The sequence below is a fragment of the Phoca vitulina genome, unplaced genomic scaffold (genome assembly GCF_004348235.1).
Source record: "Phoca vitulina isolate PV1807 unplaced genomic scaffold, GSC_HSeal_1.0 scaffold87, whole genome shotgun sequence".
NCBI lineage: Eukaryota > Metazoa > Chordata > Mammalia > Carnivora > Phocidae > Phoca > Phoca vitulina.
In genome coordinates this window covers 710856-728610 of record NW_022589790.1, presented here as the reverse complement: position 1 = coordinate 728610, position 17755 = coordinate 710856, and the positions used below count along the sequence as shown (strand labels likewise).

Below are 17755 nucleotides of genomic sequence, written 5' to 3'. Positions count from 1 at the left end.
AATAGTGAGCGTTCTAGCTCATGCCTCAGGCCTCTTCATCTCCAGTGAATCTTCCCACCTCTCTGGTCCTGCCTGGAGGCCCAGGGTCGGACGCCAGAGGATGATGGTGTCAGGCACCTGCTCAGCCATGGGCAAGGGCAGAGTTTTGCTCAGACGTATGTTTGCATGGGTTTCCAGGTCTCCCTATTGGATCTGTCTCCTGGCCCAGGACCCTCAGGGAGGAGTCCTGGCAAGTGGAAATGGGGCCGTTTTCAGTGAAGATGCGAGGCTGCAGGACAGGAATCTCGGAGCATGCATGTTGGTGATAAGGGGTGGCATGATGGGGGTGAGGCTTGCTGTCTTCTGCCACCAGGGACGAGGCACGGCTTCACCAGGCAGGGCCCGTGGAGGCAGCAGGAGGTTTTGTCTTGAGTATGTTTGAGACCCCGCAGGGCAGTCCTGAAACACCAGGGCCACCAGGGGGCACAGCCCTTCGGCAAAAAGCAGGGGCAGGAGTGGAGGAAAGATGCGTGTCACCGTGTCTGTGTTTGCTGCAAGACCAGGAGGCCAGCTGGAGTCCCCTTGTCCCCCTGGCTTCTCCACACCCTCAGGAGCAGAGCTCCGGGGGCTGGTGGATTCTGGTAGGCGCAGGCGTCATCCCCGTAAGCCGAGTGTCCTTGGCCAGTGGCTTTGCCTTTCTGAGTCTCTTGTTTTGTCACTCGCCAAATGGGACGGTGACATGGGGTTTGTGAGGCTGCGTGTAAAGCTCCAGGCTTGGGGCTCGGCACGTGTGACAGAGTTTCAGGGTACAAAGGAGCTTCTAGCCGAAGCACTCCCTGACTACAGTTCTGGGCTGAGTTACTCGGCTTCTTGCCCCCTTGGCGCCCCAATGGGTGGGTGAAAGTTAGAGCCTGGGGCATTGCTTGGGGGTTGAGGAGCCCCACGGTGGGTCCCCCTTGGACTCCCCCTGCCCCCAGACCCTCCCACATGGAGTCAAGTTTCTATGCCAGGGAGGAGACGGGCCATGGAGCTGCTGAACCCCCACCCGGCACGTGACCAGGTCCCCCAGCCAGGAAGGCAGGGAGTACGATGTGCACCCCCTCTCCCGGTCAGGGCCTGCTGGGCAGAGTGGGGGGTGTGTGTTGGGGTGCACTGACCCACGCTGGCCAGCGCCTAGGCCCCCCTCAGTGCCAGACGTGGCTGTCCTGGTGGCATGGACTTGGGTCCCCTCCGAGCGATAGGCAAAGACAGAGCAGCCAACACATCCTGGTGCCTCCTCAGACTCGGGGAATTCTGCTCGGCAAGGCCCCAGAAGGCATGAGAACGTTCTTTGCCCAGACCAGCCCACCCCCTTTGCATCTGAGACCCCAGAGCGGGGGAGTAGGGACTGGGCTCCAGCCAGCCTCAGGCTCCCGCCCTGCCCGACGCCACACCCAGCTCCTGCGGGGGCCCCACCAGCTGCCTGGAAGCCCCTCCTCATCGCATCCCTCACGCCCTGGCATCCCTTGGGCAACATTAGACAGGACCCCCTGCAGACAGCAGCAGGCACTGTCCCCGCCTCCTGGGCACCCTGAGTACGGCCTGTCCAAGGTGGGGAGTAAGGTCACAGGGGTCCGCGGCCTTGGAGACACATGACGGCCGGTCCGGGGCCGATGCCGCTGGAGCTCAGGGAGGCCTGCTCAGAGTCCAGTGTCCACCAGAGGATGCTGTCTTCTACCCCAGCCCCAGGGAGACTGGACACTCCGGAGCAAGCTCCCCACTCACCCCCAAGGGCCCAGCTTTGCCGCTCACTGGGCTCCATGTCCATCTCCCGATTCCCAAGCAACTTGGTGCAGGAAACCCCAGGACCCGTGAGGAAGCCCCAGAGTGCTAAGCTTTGGGAGGGGCCTGGGGGGCAGCAGGCCACGGTGACTCCCCTGCCCCCTACAATCCCTCACCCAGGCCCAGGGTACCAGCTCATTCTCCAAAGCCAAGCCCCCAAATGCCCCCCCCCCCCGCCATGCCTCCCTCTAGCCAAGGCCCAGCTCAGTCCCTGCTCCCTCCCGCTCAGAGATGGCAGCAACCTCCCCCCAGGCTGTGGGGAACGTGAGGAAAGCATATTGGAGAGAGCAGAACAGCACCCACAGTCGCAGCTCCAGTGGCAAATCAAGCTTGTCGGCGCCCATAGAGGGTGCTGCAGGCCCTACCGCCCCAGGCTTGGGGCCCCAAGGCCAAAGAAACACTGTTCCTTGTTTCCTGCTTCTGTGACCTTGTACATGCTGTTCCCACTGCCTGGCATGCTGTTCCCCACCTTGTCAATCCAGTCACAAGTGCAGCCCCCCCCCCACTATCTCCATGCCCACTCCCTCCAGCCCCTCAGTGGCTCAGTGCAGAATGAGGGTGGGGAGGATGGCAGGGGGAGGCTGGGACTCACCCCCCGCTGGGCAGGTGAGAGGGAGGCAGCCAGTGATGAGCCCCACAGAAAAGGCAGGGCCCGAAGGGGCTCCGGCTGAGTGTGTTTGTGTCTCCAGTACGCCCGGGGGACCCTTGAACCTGCTCTCTGCTTCTCTGAGCAGTTGCTAGGTCGAGGCCCCAGTGCAGCCCAGAGGAGGGCCTTCGCTCGGACACCTGCCTGGCGGCCCCCCAGGTAAGGATCGCGGTGTCCCTTGGCCAGGTGCAGCCTCAGAGCCCCGACAGGAATGGCGCCCTGCAGACGGCCACATCCAGCACGCGTGGCCCTTCCCTGCAGAGGCCCCTTTGTCCTCCTGCTGACCTGGCCTCAGTCCTTGCAGCTGGGTTCGAGGACCCATGGGGGCTCTGAGGGATGGGGCCTACAGCTGTGGGGGGACGGTCAGCAGCCTAGGTGGTGCCCAAGGCTGATGCCCGGGAGGCTCGGCCCAGGGCCAGGCGACATGGGCCCCTGATACACAACCCACCTCAGCCATGAGGCGGGCATCGGGGCCTTGGGGCTCCAGGGCAGCCAGCAAACCCACTGTGCCCAGGAGGCCAAGGAGAGGGCCTGGCTATGGTCTCTTCTCGTGCTTTTTCTCAAGCCCTCCGGAGAGGGAAAAGTGGGGCGGGGAGGGGGGACAAGAAGACATCCCAGACCAGGGTTTGCTTCAGAGGCCGCTGGGCCTGGCTGGGATTCCGAATCAATCCATTCTCCCGTGGCTGATGCATGGGTCTGCCGAAACCCCACATGGCTGTATCATTGGAGACTCACCTCCACCATCCCCAGCCCCCCACAGTTCCTGAGGTGAGGGCGTCTCCATCATGACCCGAGATTTATCCCAAGAAACCTAACCACATCCAGGCCTCTGCAGAAGCCTGGTTATCTCAGCTGGCAGCCCTCCAGGGTAGGACCCCGAGGACCCCAGGGGAGATTCTCAAAGGTGTGGCCAAAACTGTCCCAGAAGATGAAATGACAGACAACACCCCCCTTCCCTAACAACTCAGGGACAGATGGCCACCGGCATGGCTCCTGGTGCCTCGGACCTCTCAGGCGGTCATCAGACCTCGGACCACTGCATCCCCCAGGCGCTGCAGAGCTCAGATGAGGCCCTTGGGGGTGAGTGGGGAGCTTGCTCCGGAGTGTCCAGTCTCCCTGGGGCTGGGGTAGAAGACAGCATCCTCTGGTGGACACTGGACTCTGAGCAGGCCTCCCTGAGCTCCAGCGGCATCGGCCCCGGACCGGCCGTCATGTGTCTCCAAGGCCGCGGACCCCTGTGACCTTACTCCCCACCTTGGACAGGCCGTACTCAGGGTGCCCAGGAGGCGGGGACAGTGCCTGCTGCTGTCTGCAGGGGGTCCTGTCTAATGTTGCCCAAGGGATGCCAGGGCGTGAGGGATGCGATGAGGAGGGGCTTCCAGGCAGCTGGTGGGGCCCCCGCAGGAGCTGGGTGTGGCGTCGGGCAGGGCGGGAGCCTGAGGCTGGCTGGAGCCCAGTCCCTACTCCCCCGCTCTGGGGTCTCAGATGCAAAGGGGGTGGGCTGGTCTGGGCAAAGAACGTTCTCATGCCTTCCGGGGCCTTGCCGAGCAGAATTCCCCGAGTCTGAGGAGGCACCAGGATGTGTTGGCTGCTCTGTCTTTGCCTATCGCTCGGAGGGGACCCAAGTCCATGCCACCAGGACAGCCACGTCTGGCACTGAGGGGGGCCTAGGCGCTGGCCAGCGTGGGTCAGTGCACCCCAACACACACCCCCCACTCTGTCCAGCAGGCCCTGACCGGGAGAGGGGGTGCACATCGTACTCCCTGCCTTCCTGGCTGGGGGACCTGGTCACGTGCCGGGTGGGGGTTCAGCAGCTCCATGGCCCGTCTCCTCCCTGGCATAGAAACTTGACTCCATGTGGGAGGGTCTGGGGGCAGGGGGAGTCCAAGGGGGACCCACCGTGGGGCTCCTCAACCCCACCGCACCCCAAGAAGAGAGGTGTCTGGCCACATCCAGGGCTGTGGGTGTCCATGTGCCGGGCCCTGTCAGCCCAACGTGGGTCTACGGAGTGGAAATGGCCACCATGGCCCTCTCTGGACCCGAGGCCACAGCGTCCCCAGGCCTGAGCTGGGACACTGCCCTGCGTCCCAACAGAAGCGCCTCCCAGGCCCACGAGTGAGCGGCGTGTGGACGTGACTACGCAGGGCATACGGACGTGTTTATACCAACCTAAAGTTTACCGTGTACTGTACATGTCATTCTCGCGACTCAGGTTTGTCCTGTGTGGACGTGGCTACGCAGGGCGTACGGACGTGTTTATACCAACCTAAAGTTTACCGTGTACTGTACATGTTGTCATTCTCGCGACTCAGGTTTGTCCCGTGACCTGTGTCAGTCTCAGCTGTCACCAGAGAGCGGTCCCCTGGTGCCAGCAGGATCCGGAAAGGGGTGAACTGGGCTGCAGAAACCAGCCCATCCCGGGGTCGGGGGGGCAGGGTAGGGCCCGTCAGCAGAACGGCAGGGGCCGCTGGTGGTGCCTGCTGGAGATGTGGGGGCTCCCAGGCCACCTGGGCACAGACGGGTGTCAGCCTCGGTGCTGCTCATCACCAGGGACGGTGACGCCAGTCACCCAACGCTCTGGGGGCGGTGCCACATCCTTGCTGAGGATGGATCGACCGGCCAGCAACGTGACCCCCACCGTCCTGAAGGCAGAGCCCCCGAGGCACGTGCTACCCGCAGGTCGGGAGGCCCTGGGCCCTTCCCCGGGGCTGAAGTTCCACGGAAGGTGGAGAAAGGTCTCCCGGGCCGTGTGGTTGCTGGGGCGGGCGCCAGGCCGTGGGTCACGGTTTGCAAAGCAGTGAGGTGGCAACACCTCTTATTTTCTGCTGGGCCAGCTAAGGCAGGGCTGTGGAAGGCTTCTGCTGACTTCCTCCCCTCCTCCTCCTCCTCCTCCTTCTCCTCCTCCTCCTTGAGCTTCTCACGTCTTCCCCAAAATAGAAGATCTGCAGATTTAAACATGTTCGGGGTGGTGATTAGACTTCCCTCCGGCGTGTCACCGGCTAGGCAGGCGACTCCCGCCCCAGAGGGGCTCTGTACAACCCTCTCGGCTCAGTTGTCAGAGCCCACTGCTGTGGGTCCACGAACCTCCACTTGGCTGCATTTGTAGGCTGAACAAGCAGGAGGGGCTGCCTCACTTTCTGGCATAAGAATATGGACCGGGGGGGGCAGTCCTGGACCTGGACACACATCTTGACAGCCCACAGGGGCAGCCTCCAGCCATGGATATTGAGGGACGGTTTGCAATCCCAGCCTCCCTCCCACCCCAGCGCTTGAGTTCTGCCCCCCACCCCTAAGAGCCTGGCCTGACCTGCCCCCTCCCCGTGGACCTGGGTATCCACAAAGCCCCTGGGCCCTGGCCTGGCCCCAAGTACCCACACCTCTCCCCCCGCCAGCCCATCCCCATCCCTGTCTTGGCTCACAGACTCACCTTAGAGATTTCCACCTCTCTTTTTCTGTTTGGTTCTCTGGGCTCTCACTTTCATAAGAAGCCAAATAAAGACCTAGTCAGGAAGCGAGGTGAAATTACACAGTTATGGTTGGTGATAATAACCTGCTCTACACCCGGAGTCTGACCTGCTTTTGGTTCCTAAATTAAACTAGCTGCAAGGGAATTTGTAGACTCCCATGCAGTCATATGAACCGATTAATACAGAGAGGTCAGTGTACCCTTTCCCTAGTTTCTCCCCATGGGAACCACTTGCAAAATTATAGCACAGGACCACCAGCGGGATGACGACATCGACACCATCGGGACACAGAACATCCTCATTACGACCAGGATCCCTCATGCTGCCCTCGTAAGGACCACCCACTTCCCTCCATCCCACCCCCTTCTTAGCCCCTGGCCACCACTAATAGGTTCTCCATGTCCAGATTCCGTCATTCTGTGAATGTGATATAAATGGGATCAGTACGTAACATTTGGGATGGGTTCTCTTCACTGGGAGTAATTCTCCGGAGTTCATCAAAGCTGGAGTGTGTATCCATCCTTCACTCCTTTTTCTTGCTGTAGAGTATTCCACAGCATGGATATACCACAGTGTGTCTTTACCCACTCACCCACTGGAGGGCATCTGCCTTGTTTCCAGTGTCTGGCTAGAACAAATCAAGCTGCTATAAACATGGGAGTGCAGGTTTTCATGCGAACATGAGGATTTGTTTCTCTGGGACAAATAAATGCCCGAGAGCACAATTGCTGAGTCAGATGGTAGTTGCATATTTAGTTTTATGAGAAACTCTAACTAGTTCTACATCCTGAAGATTTGCTGTTGTTTTTATTCTTCCTGAAAGTTGTATAGTTTTACAATTTGCATTCGGGTCTGTGATTCATTTGGAGTTAATTTTTTTGTAGAAGGTGTAAGGTTGAGGTCGAGGCTCACTTTTTGGCTTATGGATGTTCAAATGCACTGTCAGTGTTTTGGCAAGTTCTATCTTTCCTCTGCTGTATTGCTTTTTCTCTGTTGTCAATCATTGGGCATATCTGCATGGGTCTATTCTTGGGCTCTTTATTCTGTCCCGTTGATCCATGTATCTATCTCACAAATACTACATGGCCTTGAGGACCATAGCTGTATTATATCAGCTTCACTATTGGGTAGAGTGATCCCTCTCCTTTTATTCTTCTTTTTCAAAATTATTTCAGCTCTTCTAGTTCCTTTGTCTTTTCATATACATTTTAGATCAATTGTGCCTTTATCCGCAAAAAAAAAAAAAAAAAATCCTGTTGGGATTTTGATAGGAATTGCATTAAACCTGTATTTAAATTTGGGGAGGAGAATTAGAATCTTTGCTATGTGAGCCTTCCCATTCATGAACATCCTGTCTTTCCATTTATTTAGATCTTCTTTGATTTGTCATCAACAGTTTTTGGCGTACAAACCTTGAACATATTTTGTTAGATTTACACCTAAGTATTTCATGTTTTTGAGTGACTATATTGAGTGATGGGATTGTATTTTTAATTTCAGTGTCCACATATTCATTGTTAACACATAGAAATATAATAGATTTTTGCATCTTTATCTTGTATTCTTCAACTTGTGCTTAATCACTTAATTCTAGGAGTTTTGCAGATTCTTTGAGACTTTTTACATTTTCTGCAAATAGGGACACTGTTAAGTCTTCCTTTCTGATCTGTATTTTCTTTTCTTGCCTTATTGCATGGACTAGATCTCCATTACTATCTTGAATAAAAATGGTGAGAGTAGATATTCTTGCCTTGTTACTGATCTTAGTGAGAAAGCATTCAGTCTTTCACCATTAAACATTATATTAGTGGAAAAGTTTTTGTAGATGCAATTTATTAAGTTGATAAATTCCCCTCTATTCTTATTTTTCTGAGAGTTTTTCCCATGCCTGCATGTTGAAATTTGTCAAATGCTTTTCCTATATCAATTGATATAATCAAGTGATTTTTCTCCTTTAGCTTGTTAATATGGTAGATCACACTGATTGATTTTCAAATATTGAACAGCCTTGTATCTCTGGAATAAACTCATTTGGCAATGGTATGTAATTATTTTTTGTTATTGCCAAATTCTATTTGCTAAATTTTGTTAAGAAATTTTTGCATCTATATTCACAAGGGATCTTGGTCTTTACTCTCTTTTTCTTTACTGTCTTTGTCTGGTTTTGGTATCAGGGCAATACTGGCTTCATAAAATGAATTGGGAAGTCCTCTCCTCTTCTATTTTTTGAAAAAGATTGTGCAGGATCAGTATTAAGTCTTCCTCAAATGTTTAATAGAATTCTCTAGTGTAACCATCTGAAGTCAGAGATTTCATTTCTGGGGTGTTTTAGAATTACAAATGAGATTTCCTTAATGGTCATAGGGCTATTCAACTGATCTACTTTGTGTTGAGTTTGTGGTAGTTTGTGTTTTTTAAGGAATTGGTCCATTCCATCCAACATGTCAAATTAATGTGTGTAGAGTTGTTCATAGTATTTCCTAACCAGCTCTTCAATGTTGGCAGAGTCTGTAGTGATATTCTCCATTTCAGTCTTGATATTAGCAATTTCTGTCTTCTATTTTTTGTCAAGAGGTTCTTTGCTGGAGGATGGTAATGTTACAGTTCTTTTCAAAGAACCAGCTTCCTCTGAGCTACCTGAACAGTGTTTAGAATTCCATTTTGATTTAGCTGTAGTAAATTCCCGAGGGATATTTTCACTAGATATGGAATTCTGGGTTGGCAGTTATTTTCTTGAAGCACTTGAAAACTATGCCACTGCCTCTGGCCATTGTAGTTTCTGATGAGAAATCTAATGTCATCCAAATCGTTTTGCCCCTGTAGGTAAAGTGTCATTTTTCTCTCAGTGCTTTTAAAATTTGTTTCTTTTTCTTTGGTTTTCAGAAATTTGACTATGATGTATCTTGGTGTGGGTTTCTTTTGATTTATTCTCTTTGGGATTCACTCAGCTTCTTGAATCTCTAGGTTTATACCTTTTCCAAATCTGGGGACTTTCCAGCCATTACTTCTTGGATGATTTTTTTCAACCCTGCCTGTTTTGTCCCCTTCCTTTCCATACTCTGATGACAAGAATGTTAGATCTTTTGTTGTAGTCCCACAGGTCCCTGAGGCTCTGTTGTTCAGATCGTATAATTTCTATTGTTCTGTCTTCTAGCTCACCAGTTCTTTCCTTTGTCCTCTCCATTCTGCTTTTGAGCCCATCCACTCAGTTTTTTATTTCAGTTATTGTATTTTTCAGTTCTATAATTTCCATTTGGTTCTTCCTTATATCTTCTGTTTCTTTGCTGATACTTTCTATATTATCATTTATTTCAGGGAGCCTCAAGGTTGACCTGATTGCTAGGTGGGTCCTGCCAGGGGGAACCTGGAGCTGAGGGCAGGACAGGATTTCTGTCAGGGGCTGTGACTGACCCAGTTGGGGCTCAACCCAGCTCAGGTCCCTTCTCTTGCTTTCTCCACTTTTTTCAGGGGACGGGGAGGGAGAGGAGGAAGGAAGGTCACTGGAAGGTGCTGGTCAGAAAGGCCAGGGTTTTATTTGTATGTTCATAGCCAAATCACCACTTTGCACATAGTAGGCTCTCTAGAGATACTGTTGGCTAAAGGAGGGAATGAAATGCCCTTCTCTCACTCCTCTCCCTGCCCCAGGCCCCCCCACCCCTCTCCTAATATGCGTTTGACACATTTTATTGCCCAACCTCTATTGGCTAATTGTTATTGGTAATCATCTCAGTAACTAGTGTTGTAGGCTGGATAATGGTCCCCTGAGATATCCAGATCCTGATCCCTGGGACCTGTGAATATTTACCTTCCATGGCCGAAAGGGACTCTGCAGATGGGATTAAGTTAAGGATCTGGAAATGGAGGGATTCTCCTGGATTATCCAGCAGGACCCTAAATGCCACTGCAAGTGTCCTTCTAAGAGGGAGACAGAGGGAGACTTGACCACAGGAGAGGGAAGATGATGTGATGGTGGAAGCAGAGGTTGGAATGATGTGATTTGAAGGTGCACGAAGGGTGACTAGCCAAGGAATATGGGTGGCCATAAATACAAGTCATAACAGGCCGGGAAACAACCTTCCCCTCAGAGCCTCCCACAATAACCAGGTCTGCTGACACCTTGATTTCAGCCCAGTGCAACTGATTTTGGACCATAACCTCCATAAGGGAAAGAGGATAAATTAGAGTTGTTTTGAGTCACCATGTTTGTGGTGATTTGTTACAGGCCCAGTAGGAAACTAACACAAACTAGTATCAATGGAGGGCTGTCCTATGGGCTTTGCCTGTGCCAACTCAAGTAATTCTCACTGTGGCCTCCGAAGTAGGTTCTCTCATTACCCCACTTTATAGATGCAGCAGGTGAGGCTTAGAGAGGGTGAGGCACCTGCCCAGGGTCACACAGCTTGCTGGGGTGGGAGCAGCTCAGGCTGGTTTATCCATCATGCTGCTGGGCTTCCAGTTACAGGCGAGACCCCTCCAAAAAGTTACTCGCTCCAAAACATAAGAAAAAAAATGGCAAACTTTAAAGTATTAACACTTAAAAGCAAAATCATTAAAATAATCCTTCCCCTAAGTTTTTGTTTTTGGCAGAAGATGTTCTCCTGAGCATGAGTGGGGAATCCCTTCATAAGATGCTTGCTGTGAAGAGGAGCCAGGCCTCCTTTGTGCTGAGCAGGGGCCTCTCAGGGTGGGTTGAGGATCTTGGATCCAGGAAGCAGCTAACCATGGGGCCACACCACCTCCACTGGGATGATCAACTTGGGCCCAGATGACCACTTGCTTCCAGCACTTTCTCTTCCTGAAGGAGGGGACTCCTGGAGTAAGCTTGCTTTGCAAATTCATAAGCAAATTTGTCATATTTGATAAATGATCAGATGGGAATGCTGATTTACTGGAGGGGACAGACATGAACGGCACTCTGGAGAAAAGATGCCTCATATCATTATATGTGTGCGTACACACACACACACACACACACACACACATATGCACACATACTCAGCTGTGGAAAGATTCACAGTGAGCCAGGGCTCCACCTTCCTTGTGTGAGCCCTGGGAGGGGAGTTCTTATCATTACACCAACTTTACCAATGGGGGAGAATGGGTCAGATAGATAGTTTAGATTTATGATGCCCAACAGCATCCATGCTGTGTCCAAGGGGAAGCCTGGCCCTGGGGACCCTTGAGGTCCCAACCTGCAGCTCCTTGGGCCCTGTCTTGTGCTCTGGGGGTGGCAACCATCCAGCCGGGGGACGCAGCCTTCTCTGCTCCCTCTCAGATCCAGGAAACATGGGCATGGTGCATCCTGCTCAGAGCAGGGGCCCCAAATGGAGATACGACTAAGAGACCACCCGAGAGTCCGAGATCTGGGGGTGACAGAGGCCATGGGACCACCTTACCATCCTCGCTGAAGATGGGAGCGGTGTGCAGGTAGTGGGTGATGCTGGGGTCTTGCTCAAAGGGACACTCCACTTGTTTCCATGTGATGAACTCTCCAACCTGCTTGGCCAGCTCCAGGAATTTCTGCCAGGGTCATAGAGACACAAAATGGGAGCGCCCCAGTGCCTGGAGGTCACCTGTAAGAGTGGGCCAGCCCCACTCATCTCTCCTAGGGAGGCCCACCTCTGGGGAGGGCAGGGCGAAGCACCAGGCAGTAAATGACAGAATCCCCCATCGGGAATGCTGGGTGTTTGCTGTATCTCTTCATTCCCTCTGAGGAATCTGGGGAGAGAGCATCTAGGGCTCATCAGCAGCAGACAGTGCATTCAGCTAGACGTAAATATTACTCTAGTTTCCTTCTATTAATTTTTGTGATTATCCTTACAAGTTTGTTTATTTAGAGAATGATGCAGATAAATGTACATAAATGTATTTAAGGAAGATTAAAGTAAATCCATTTAAGTAGAATTTTATTTAAGTAAACTTTAAGTAAATTTATTTAAATTAAAAAAAAATGGTGCTAACTTGAAGGATTTTAAATAAATAGCAGCACCAAGTCATGCCTGGGTGGGAACTATCCTCTGTGGCATCCTTAGATCAGTCCTGGTGGCCGGCTCCAGCCCCCACTGCCTGGGCCCCAAATCTGGGGCCACACGAGCACCTTGCAGTCTTGCCTTTTATCGCTTGATCCCTCGGCCTCGGTTCTGAGGACCAGTCCAAGAAGGGCCCAGTACAGGGCTTCCCACACCTGGTACGTGTAGGCTCCTGGACAGTGCGATCCCCGGCCCCCGGGCCCCTGCAGCCTCACCCAAGCCCAGCCTCCTCCATGTCACCTCCAGCCCAGACTGCCCCAGGCATGCAGCGCCCAGGCTGCTCAGGGGTAACCAGGCCTGCCTGTGGCACGTGAAGCTCTGCTGGGGTGTCTGTGTCTGTGTGAGACCCCACAGCACACGCAGCTCCAGGCCAAAGGGCCCAGGTGTTGGGTGGGGGCCCCCCCGGTCAGGGACACCTGCAGGGCAGCTGTGGTTGAAGCCCCGCTTTACAGAGGGAGCAGGGCCCAGCCCAGACTGACTGCCCCATGGTGTCGGAGGCTGGGTGGAGCCAGCACTAGGGTGCACCAGCCCTCTGCAGGGAGAAGAGCCTCGTCCTTCCTGCAGACTGGGGGATGCCACCGCTGCATGGCATGCTTTGTCTGACTCAGTGACCACTTGCTCTCACTGCCCAGGGCTCTCAGGGCTCCTGGGCCTTGGCCCCACCATGCCTAGCCCACGGGCCACTCCAAGACATGTGTGCCAGGTCGTCCCATGTGGGAGGTCAGCCTGACTTTGTTTCTAAGGAGCTGTGAGGGAGGAATGCACAGCCCACTGAGCACAGGCCTCCCTCTGTCTGGGTGGTCAAAGGGGGCTTCCTGGAGGAGGGGACACTCGAGCTGATGGCAGTGAGTGTCTTCAGAGGGAGTAGAAATCTTTCTTTACCTCCGCCCACCTCTTCGGGGGCTCAGGGGCCCTCCTGTGGGAGGCCTCCCCTGGCCCATGCCCTGTGCCCCATCCTAGCACCTCGCCCGTTGTCACTGTGGGTCTGTGGGGCTTTCTCCTAGCCTGGTGCTCTTCAAGGGCTGAAAATGAGTCTGCCTCACCGGTGGGTGGGCGGTGGGGGGATCAATGAGCCTCAGTCTCCTCCTGTGGAAGGGGTGGGGTGGGGGGACCCTGATAATTCCGCCCCGATGTCTTGTAAACTGCAGCACTCTGCCTCGAGTCCCTGGACTAATGAGTCCAGCACCCCTGTCCTGGGGGCTTTGACAGTCCAAGGCCCTCGGACCTTACCTCAAAGTTGACGTGTCCATTGGGGAGGCGGTTGGCGCAGCCCTCATTCAGGAAGTAGATGTCTTTGATGAGCAGGCTGAAGAAGGGAATGACGATCTGGAAGGGAGAAGGCGCCAGTCAGCCCTCAGTCAGCAATGGCCAGACTGTTTCCTTCCAGGCCCCATCAGACTCCAGTGCCGACTGAGCGCCTACTGTATACGGTGCCATTCCCCCTGTGTTGGGGCTGGATCAAAGACGCAAGGTCCCAATGCTCCTTGAACATTTCTTCCACCGCCTGCTGGGAGAGGGCGTGGCAGTTTGTCCCCACAATCCGGGATCCACAGACCTAGGCCTTCCTGGTTCAAGTGCTCCAGGAGGAATACAGGTGCATGCTGAGGCTGCCATTAAATACACACGGAATGTGAATCATGTGTTGCACAGTTCTGTGGCCTACTTTTTAAAATATGTATTTAGGGCTTTGTCATTTTACGCCTGATGCTAGAGATCGATCCTGTTGCATCCCTGTTCCGGTGCCTGAGGGGACCGACTTCTGAACTCAGCCAGAGAAGGACGGCGGTCTCTGTGTGTCACTGCTGGATGCCTTGCTTCTCCCTTTGTGCTCTGCACAAAAGCCAACTGCTGACCCCTAGAGAAGGGACACTGCTGACAGCTCAGACAACCCTCGGGGAGCTGGCTGCTGTGGGTTGAACTGTGGCCCCCCAAAAGATACGTTTGAACCCTAACCCCCAGTGCCTGTGAACAGGACCTTATTTGGAGATAGTCTCTGCAGATGGGACTGAGTTAAGATGAGGTCACACTGGGCGTAATGAGCTCTACTCTAGGGACTGAGGTCCTTGCGGAAAGAGGGCAATTTGGGCATACGCAGCAAAGAGAGCCATGCAAAGATGGGGGCCGAGGCGGGAGGGACTGGCCACTGGCCAAGGAATACCTGGGGCCACCAGAAGCTGGAAGGGGCCAGGAAGGATGCACCCTTTGGAGGGAGCATGGCCCTGACAACCTTGACTTTGGTAGCTGGCCTCCAGACCCGGGAGATAATACATTTCTATTGTTCCAAGCCACCCAGTTGGTGTGCTTTGTACGTCGGCCCCAAGGGACTAATACACCTGCTCTGCCCTCGGGCTCCAGAGCTACGCACCTGCTGCTAGGCCAGCCAGGAGCAGCCTCCAGCCCATCACCTTTGGGACCAGGCGCCAGGCCCTGATGTTTCTGGCTCTCCACCCCACCCCCCCGCCACCGCCCGCCACCCAAATTGACAAGGCCTTTGAAGTGAGGACCTGGGCATGCACACTGCTCAGTACAGAAGCTCAGTACAGTATGGACGGCTCGGCGGGGCAGGGCGGATGGGAGACTGAGGCCCACAGAGAGCAGGGCCTGGCCCAAGGTCACCCCGTGAGTGAACACTGGGGCTGGGACCTGAGTCAGATTAAGCGGGGAGACCAGTTGCCTGGTTCGTCCAGGACCGAGGGGTGGTGGGCCTGAGGGCTTCACTGTACCAAATATTCCACGCACGGGGATCAGAGTTTCATTCCCAGCAAGTTCTGTGAAGCAGGGCTCTATTACCCCACCTTATGACAAGAAGCCGAGACCCAGAGAGGTTAAGCAACTCACAAAAGCTCACACAGCAATAAGTACCAAGAGGCAGGACTAGGACCCAGGTGGCTTGGCTCCAGAGCCCCTGTCCTGCTGGCTTCCTCACTGTGCCAGGAGGGTGGGTGGTCTCTGTGCATCTCCCCCACCCCCCACCGCTGGTGCTGAGCCCCAGGCCCAGGGTCGGTGCATGATGGTTGCACTGGGTTGGAATGGGGAGATGGGCCAAGACAGGGAGGAGATTAAGGGCAGTGGGACTCTGTGGACAGAGACAGCTCCTCAGGGGCCCGGAGCAGTCTTCCTAGACACTGGGCACTGGGGCTGGTCCTCAGGGAGGTAGCGTTTTCCGTGTCTGAGAACTTCTCACCATTTCTGCCTGTCCACGTGGGTCCAGGCTACCATCTCATCGGGCTTTAGCATCCTGGCTGGCAGGACTGTAACCCACTGCCCTTGCTTTCTGGAGCTAGCAGTTCCATCTGGGGGTCATCTGAAGAAGCCAGTGTGGAGTGGGCCCCATCACAGAGATGGGAGGAGAGGGGCAGGCAGGAAGAAAGCATAGAATGCCATGGCCACTGGAGCCTCTTGGCCTCCAAATTTCAGCTGGGGCAGCCGGGAATTGCGAGAACATCTGCAAGCATCCTTCTTTTCCTTCCTTCCTTCCTTCCTTCCTTCCTTCCATCTTTCTATCCTTCTATCCACCCAACCATCCATCCTCCAGTCTCCCACCCATTGATGAAGCACCTCCTGTGGGCCCAGCTGATGGTCCATATCTCTTTGGAAGTTAGAGGAGAATGCAGCGAAATGAAATGAATGCACAGCTCCGTAAATCACTCACCTCTAGCCCCAGACCTAAACCACGGCATCCCCGCACCCCTGAGCTGGAAGGGCGCTCAGCCTTTCCCACACCAGAAACTGCACCTCGGGATTGCAGCGAGCCTCTGACTTAGGACCTGTCACCAGCCTGGCAATTAGAGTGGTCATCTCCATGGGAAGAAACCACCGAGGCTTGCCGTGCCCTGTCTGCCTGGTCTCTGGGCAGGGATATTGGTGGAATTAGTTCTCTGCCATGGTTTGCGCAGGTCTGTTTCCAGCCCGCGGGGTCGCAGAACAAGCTGCTTTTCTTGAAATTCAAAGTCACTCGGAATTGGACAGGATGGGCACCAGGAACAGGGCAGCCCAGTCTGCCCCACGGCCACCTGGCCAGCACGGATGGAGGAAAAGCCAGTTGTCGCAGTTGACAGCTCAGCCCAAAAGCTGCAGTCAGCTCTGTATACCCCACGCCGCAGTCCCACTCCTGGGCCACAGGTCAGTAGCTCTGTGAGTGCTGCCCAGCACCTGCGCCCCGGGAACGGGAGGCAGCCCGGTGGTGTGCCGGAGAGGCTAAGTCTGATTCCTGGCCCTGCTGCCTACTTGCTGTGTGAAGGGACAGTGAGATTCCTCTCTGAGACTCCGTCTTCTCATCTGGGAAATGGCCCTGCTAGACTCCATCAGTCGTCGTCAGAATTAAACGGGGCCGGGGACAGAGTCAAGTGGCCCTCGGGTAGCAGGTGCTCAATAAGGCCAGGTCGCTGTCCCTGCTGCTCTGGCTTTCCAGCTTCCTGGCTTCCAGGGGGACAGGCAAGCCTGCCCTGGATTTTGAGGTCTTGCCTCTCTGAATATTGCTCCCCGGCGGAACCCACCTCAGGCCCAGAGTTGCCGAGGGGCTCACAGCCCGACCAGGAAAGGCCAGCTGCAGAGCATGTGGCCAGCAGTGCGGCCAGGCTCTGTGTGCAGTCCCCCTGCTGGGCGGGGCGTGCAGGGCTGGAAGGCCTCCCGGGGAGCACAAGTGTGCCTGTCTCGGTCTGCTCCCCAAGCCGAACTAACCCCTGGTGCCCATCCTGTCTAATTCCGAGTGACTTTGAATTTCAAGAAAAGCAGCTTGTTCTGCGACCCCGCGGGCTGGAAACAGACCTGCACAAACCATGGCAGAGAACTAATTCCACCAATATTCCTGCCCAGAGACCAGGTGGACAGGGCACGGCAAGCCTCGGTGGTTTCTTCCCATGGAGATGACCACTCTAATTGCCAGGCTGGTGACAGGTCCTAAGTCAGAGGCTTGCTGCAATCCTGAGGTGCAGTTTCTGGTGTGGGAGGCCACCAGAATTTGGGAGACCAATACAATCGATCAGGGTCAGCGAAGGCACACCCCTCCCCTAACCCCCCCCCCCCCCACGCTGCAAATGTAGAAGAACAGAGCCTGTGAAAAGGCAGTTTTAGTGAGGGAGAAGCTTGGTTCACTCAGTGTCAAAACCGTGGCTGTGATCTGAGGCCCCATCAGTGAAGGTCTTGCATTTGGAGTAAGGTGGTGGAAGACCCTGTGCACTTAGAGACCATTTGATCTGAAACAATTTGATCTGACAAATCAAACTGTTCAGGGACCAAAGAGATCCAAGCGGGGAGGGGACTGGAGCTTGGGCTGTTGACTCTGGAAGCAGGAGGGGGCCTGGGGGGCACTAAAGGAACAGCCTGGGCGGTGGTGGTGGGGAGCCCGGTGGCTCAGGTAGTTGAGCGTCTGACTGGATTTTGGCTCAGGGCATGGTCTCAAGGGGGTGCGATCGAGGCCCACATCAGGCTCCGTGCTCAGCGAGGACTCGGCTTGGGATTCTCTCTCCCCTGTCCCACCCCCTGCTTGCGTGCACTCAATAAATAAATAAATAAATAAATAAAAAAAAAAAAAAATCCTTAAAAAAAAAAAAAAAAAGAGGGAGCAGCCTCCCTCTGCATGGCCCTCCAGAGAGCCAGAGAGGACAACCCCAGTCCGGTAAGGAAGCATTTCCTACCAGTGGGAGCTGCGTGAGTATGGGCTGATCTGTCCTGTGAGGTGGTGAGTTCCCCATTTTAGAGGCATGCAAGGAGCATGGCTGTCTATACAGGTGCTGCAGAAGAGCAGGGGGCTGGACCAGGTGACCTTGGAGTCTGCATCCTGGCTCTCTGCTGCAGCCCACCCGGGGCCAAGG

The 17755-nt window shown here is 54.5% G+C and overlaps 1 protein-coding gene across 2 annotated transcripts in view; it reads right to left on the bottom strand.

Moving 5' to 3' along the window:
- Window positions 1–4307: 4307 nt before the first annotated feature.
- Window positions 4308–17755, bottom strand: part of RASGEF1C (RasGEF domain family member 1C) — a 56547-nt gene continuing 43099 nt past the window's right edge. For both annotated transcript variants that reach the window (XM_032395754.1, XM_032395755.1), the window contains 4 exons: window positions 13173–13268; window positions 11310–11433; window positions 5874–5946; window positions 4308–5388 (listed from right to left, as the gene is read on the bottom strand). In XM_032395754.1, coding sequence (XP_032251645.1) covers window positions 5364–5388; window positions 5874–5946; window positions 11310–11433; window positions 13173–13268 — 318 coding nt within the window. In that variant the 3' untranslated portion in view covers window positions 4308–5363. The remainder of the gene's footprint in view (window positions 5389–5873; window positions 5947–11309; window positions 11434–13172; window positions 13269–17755) is intronic.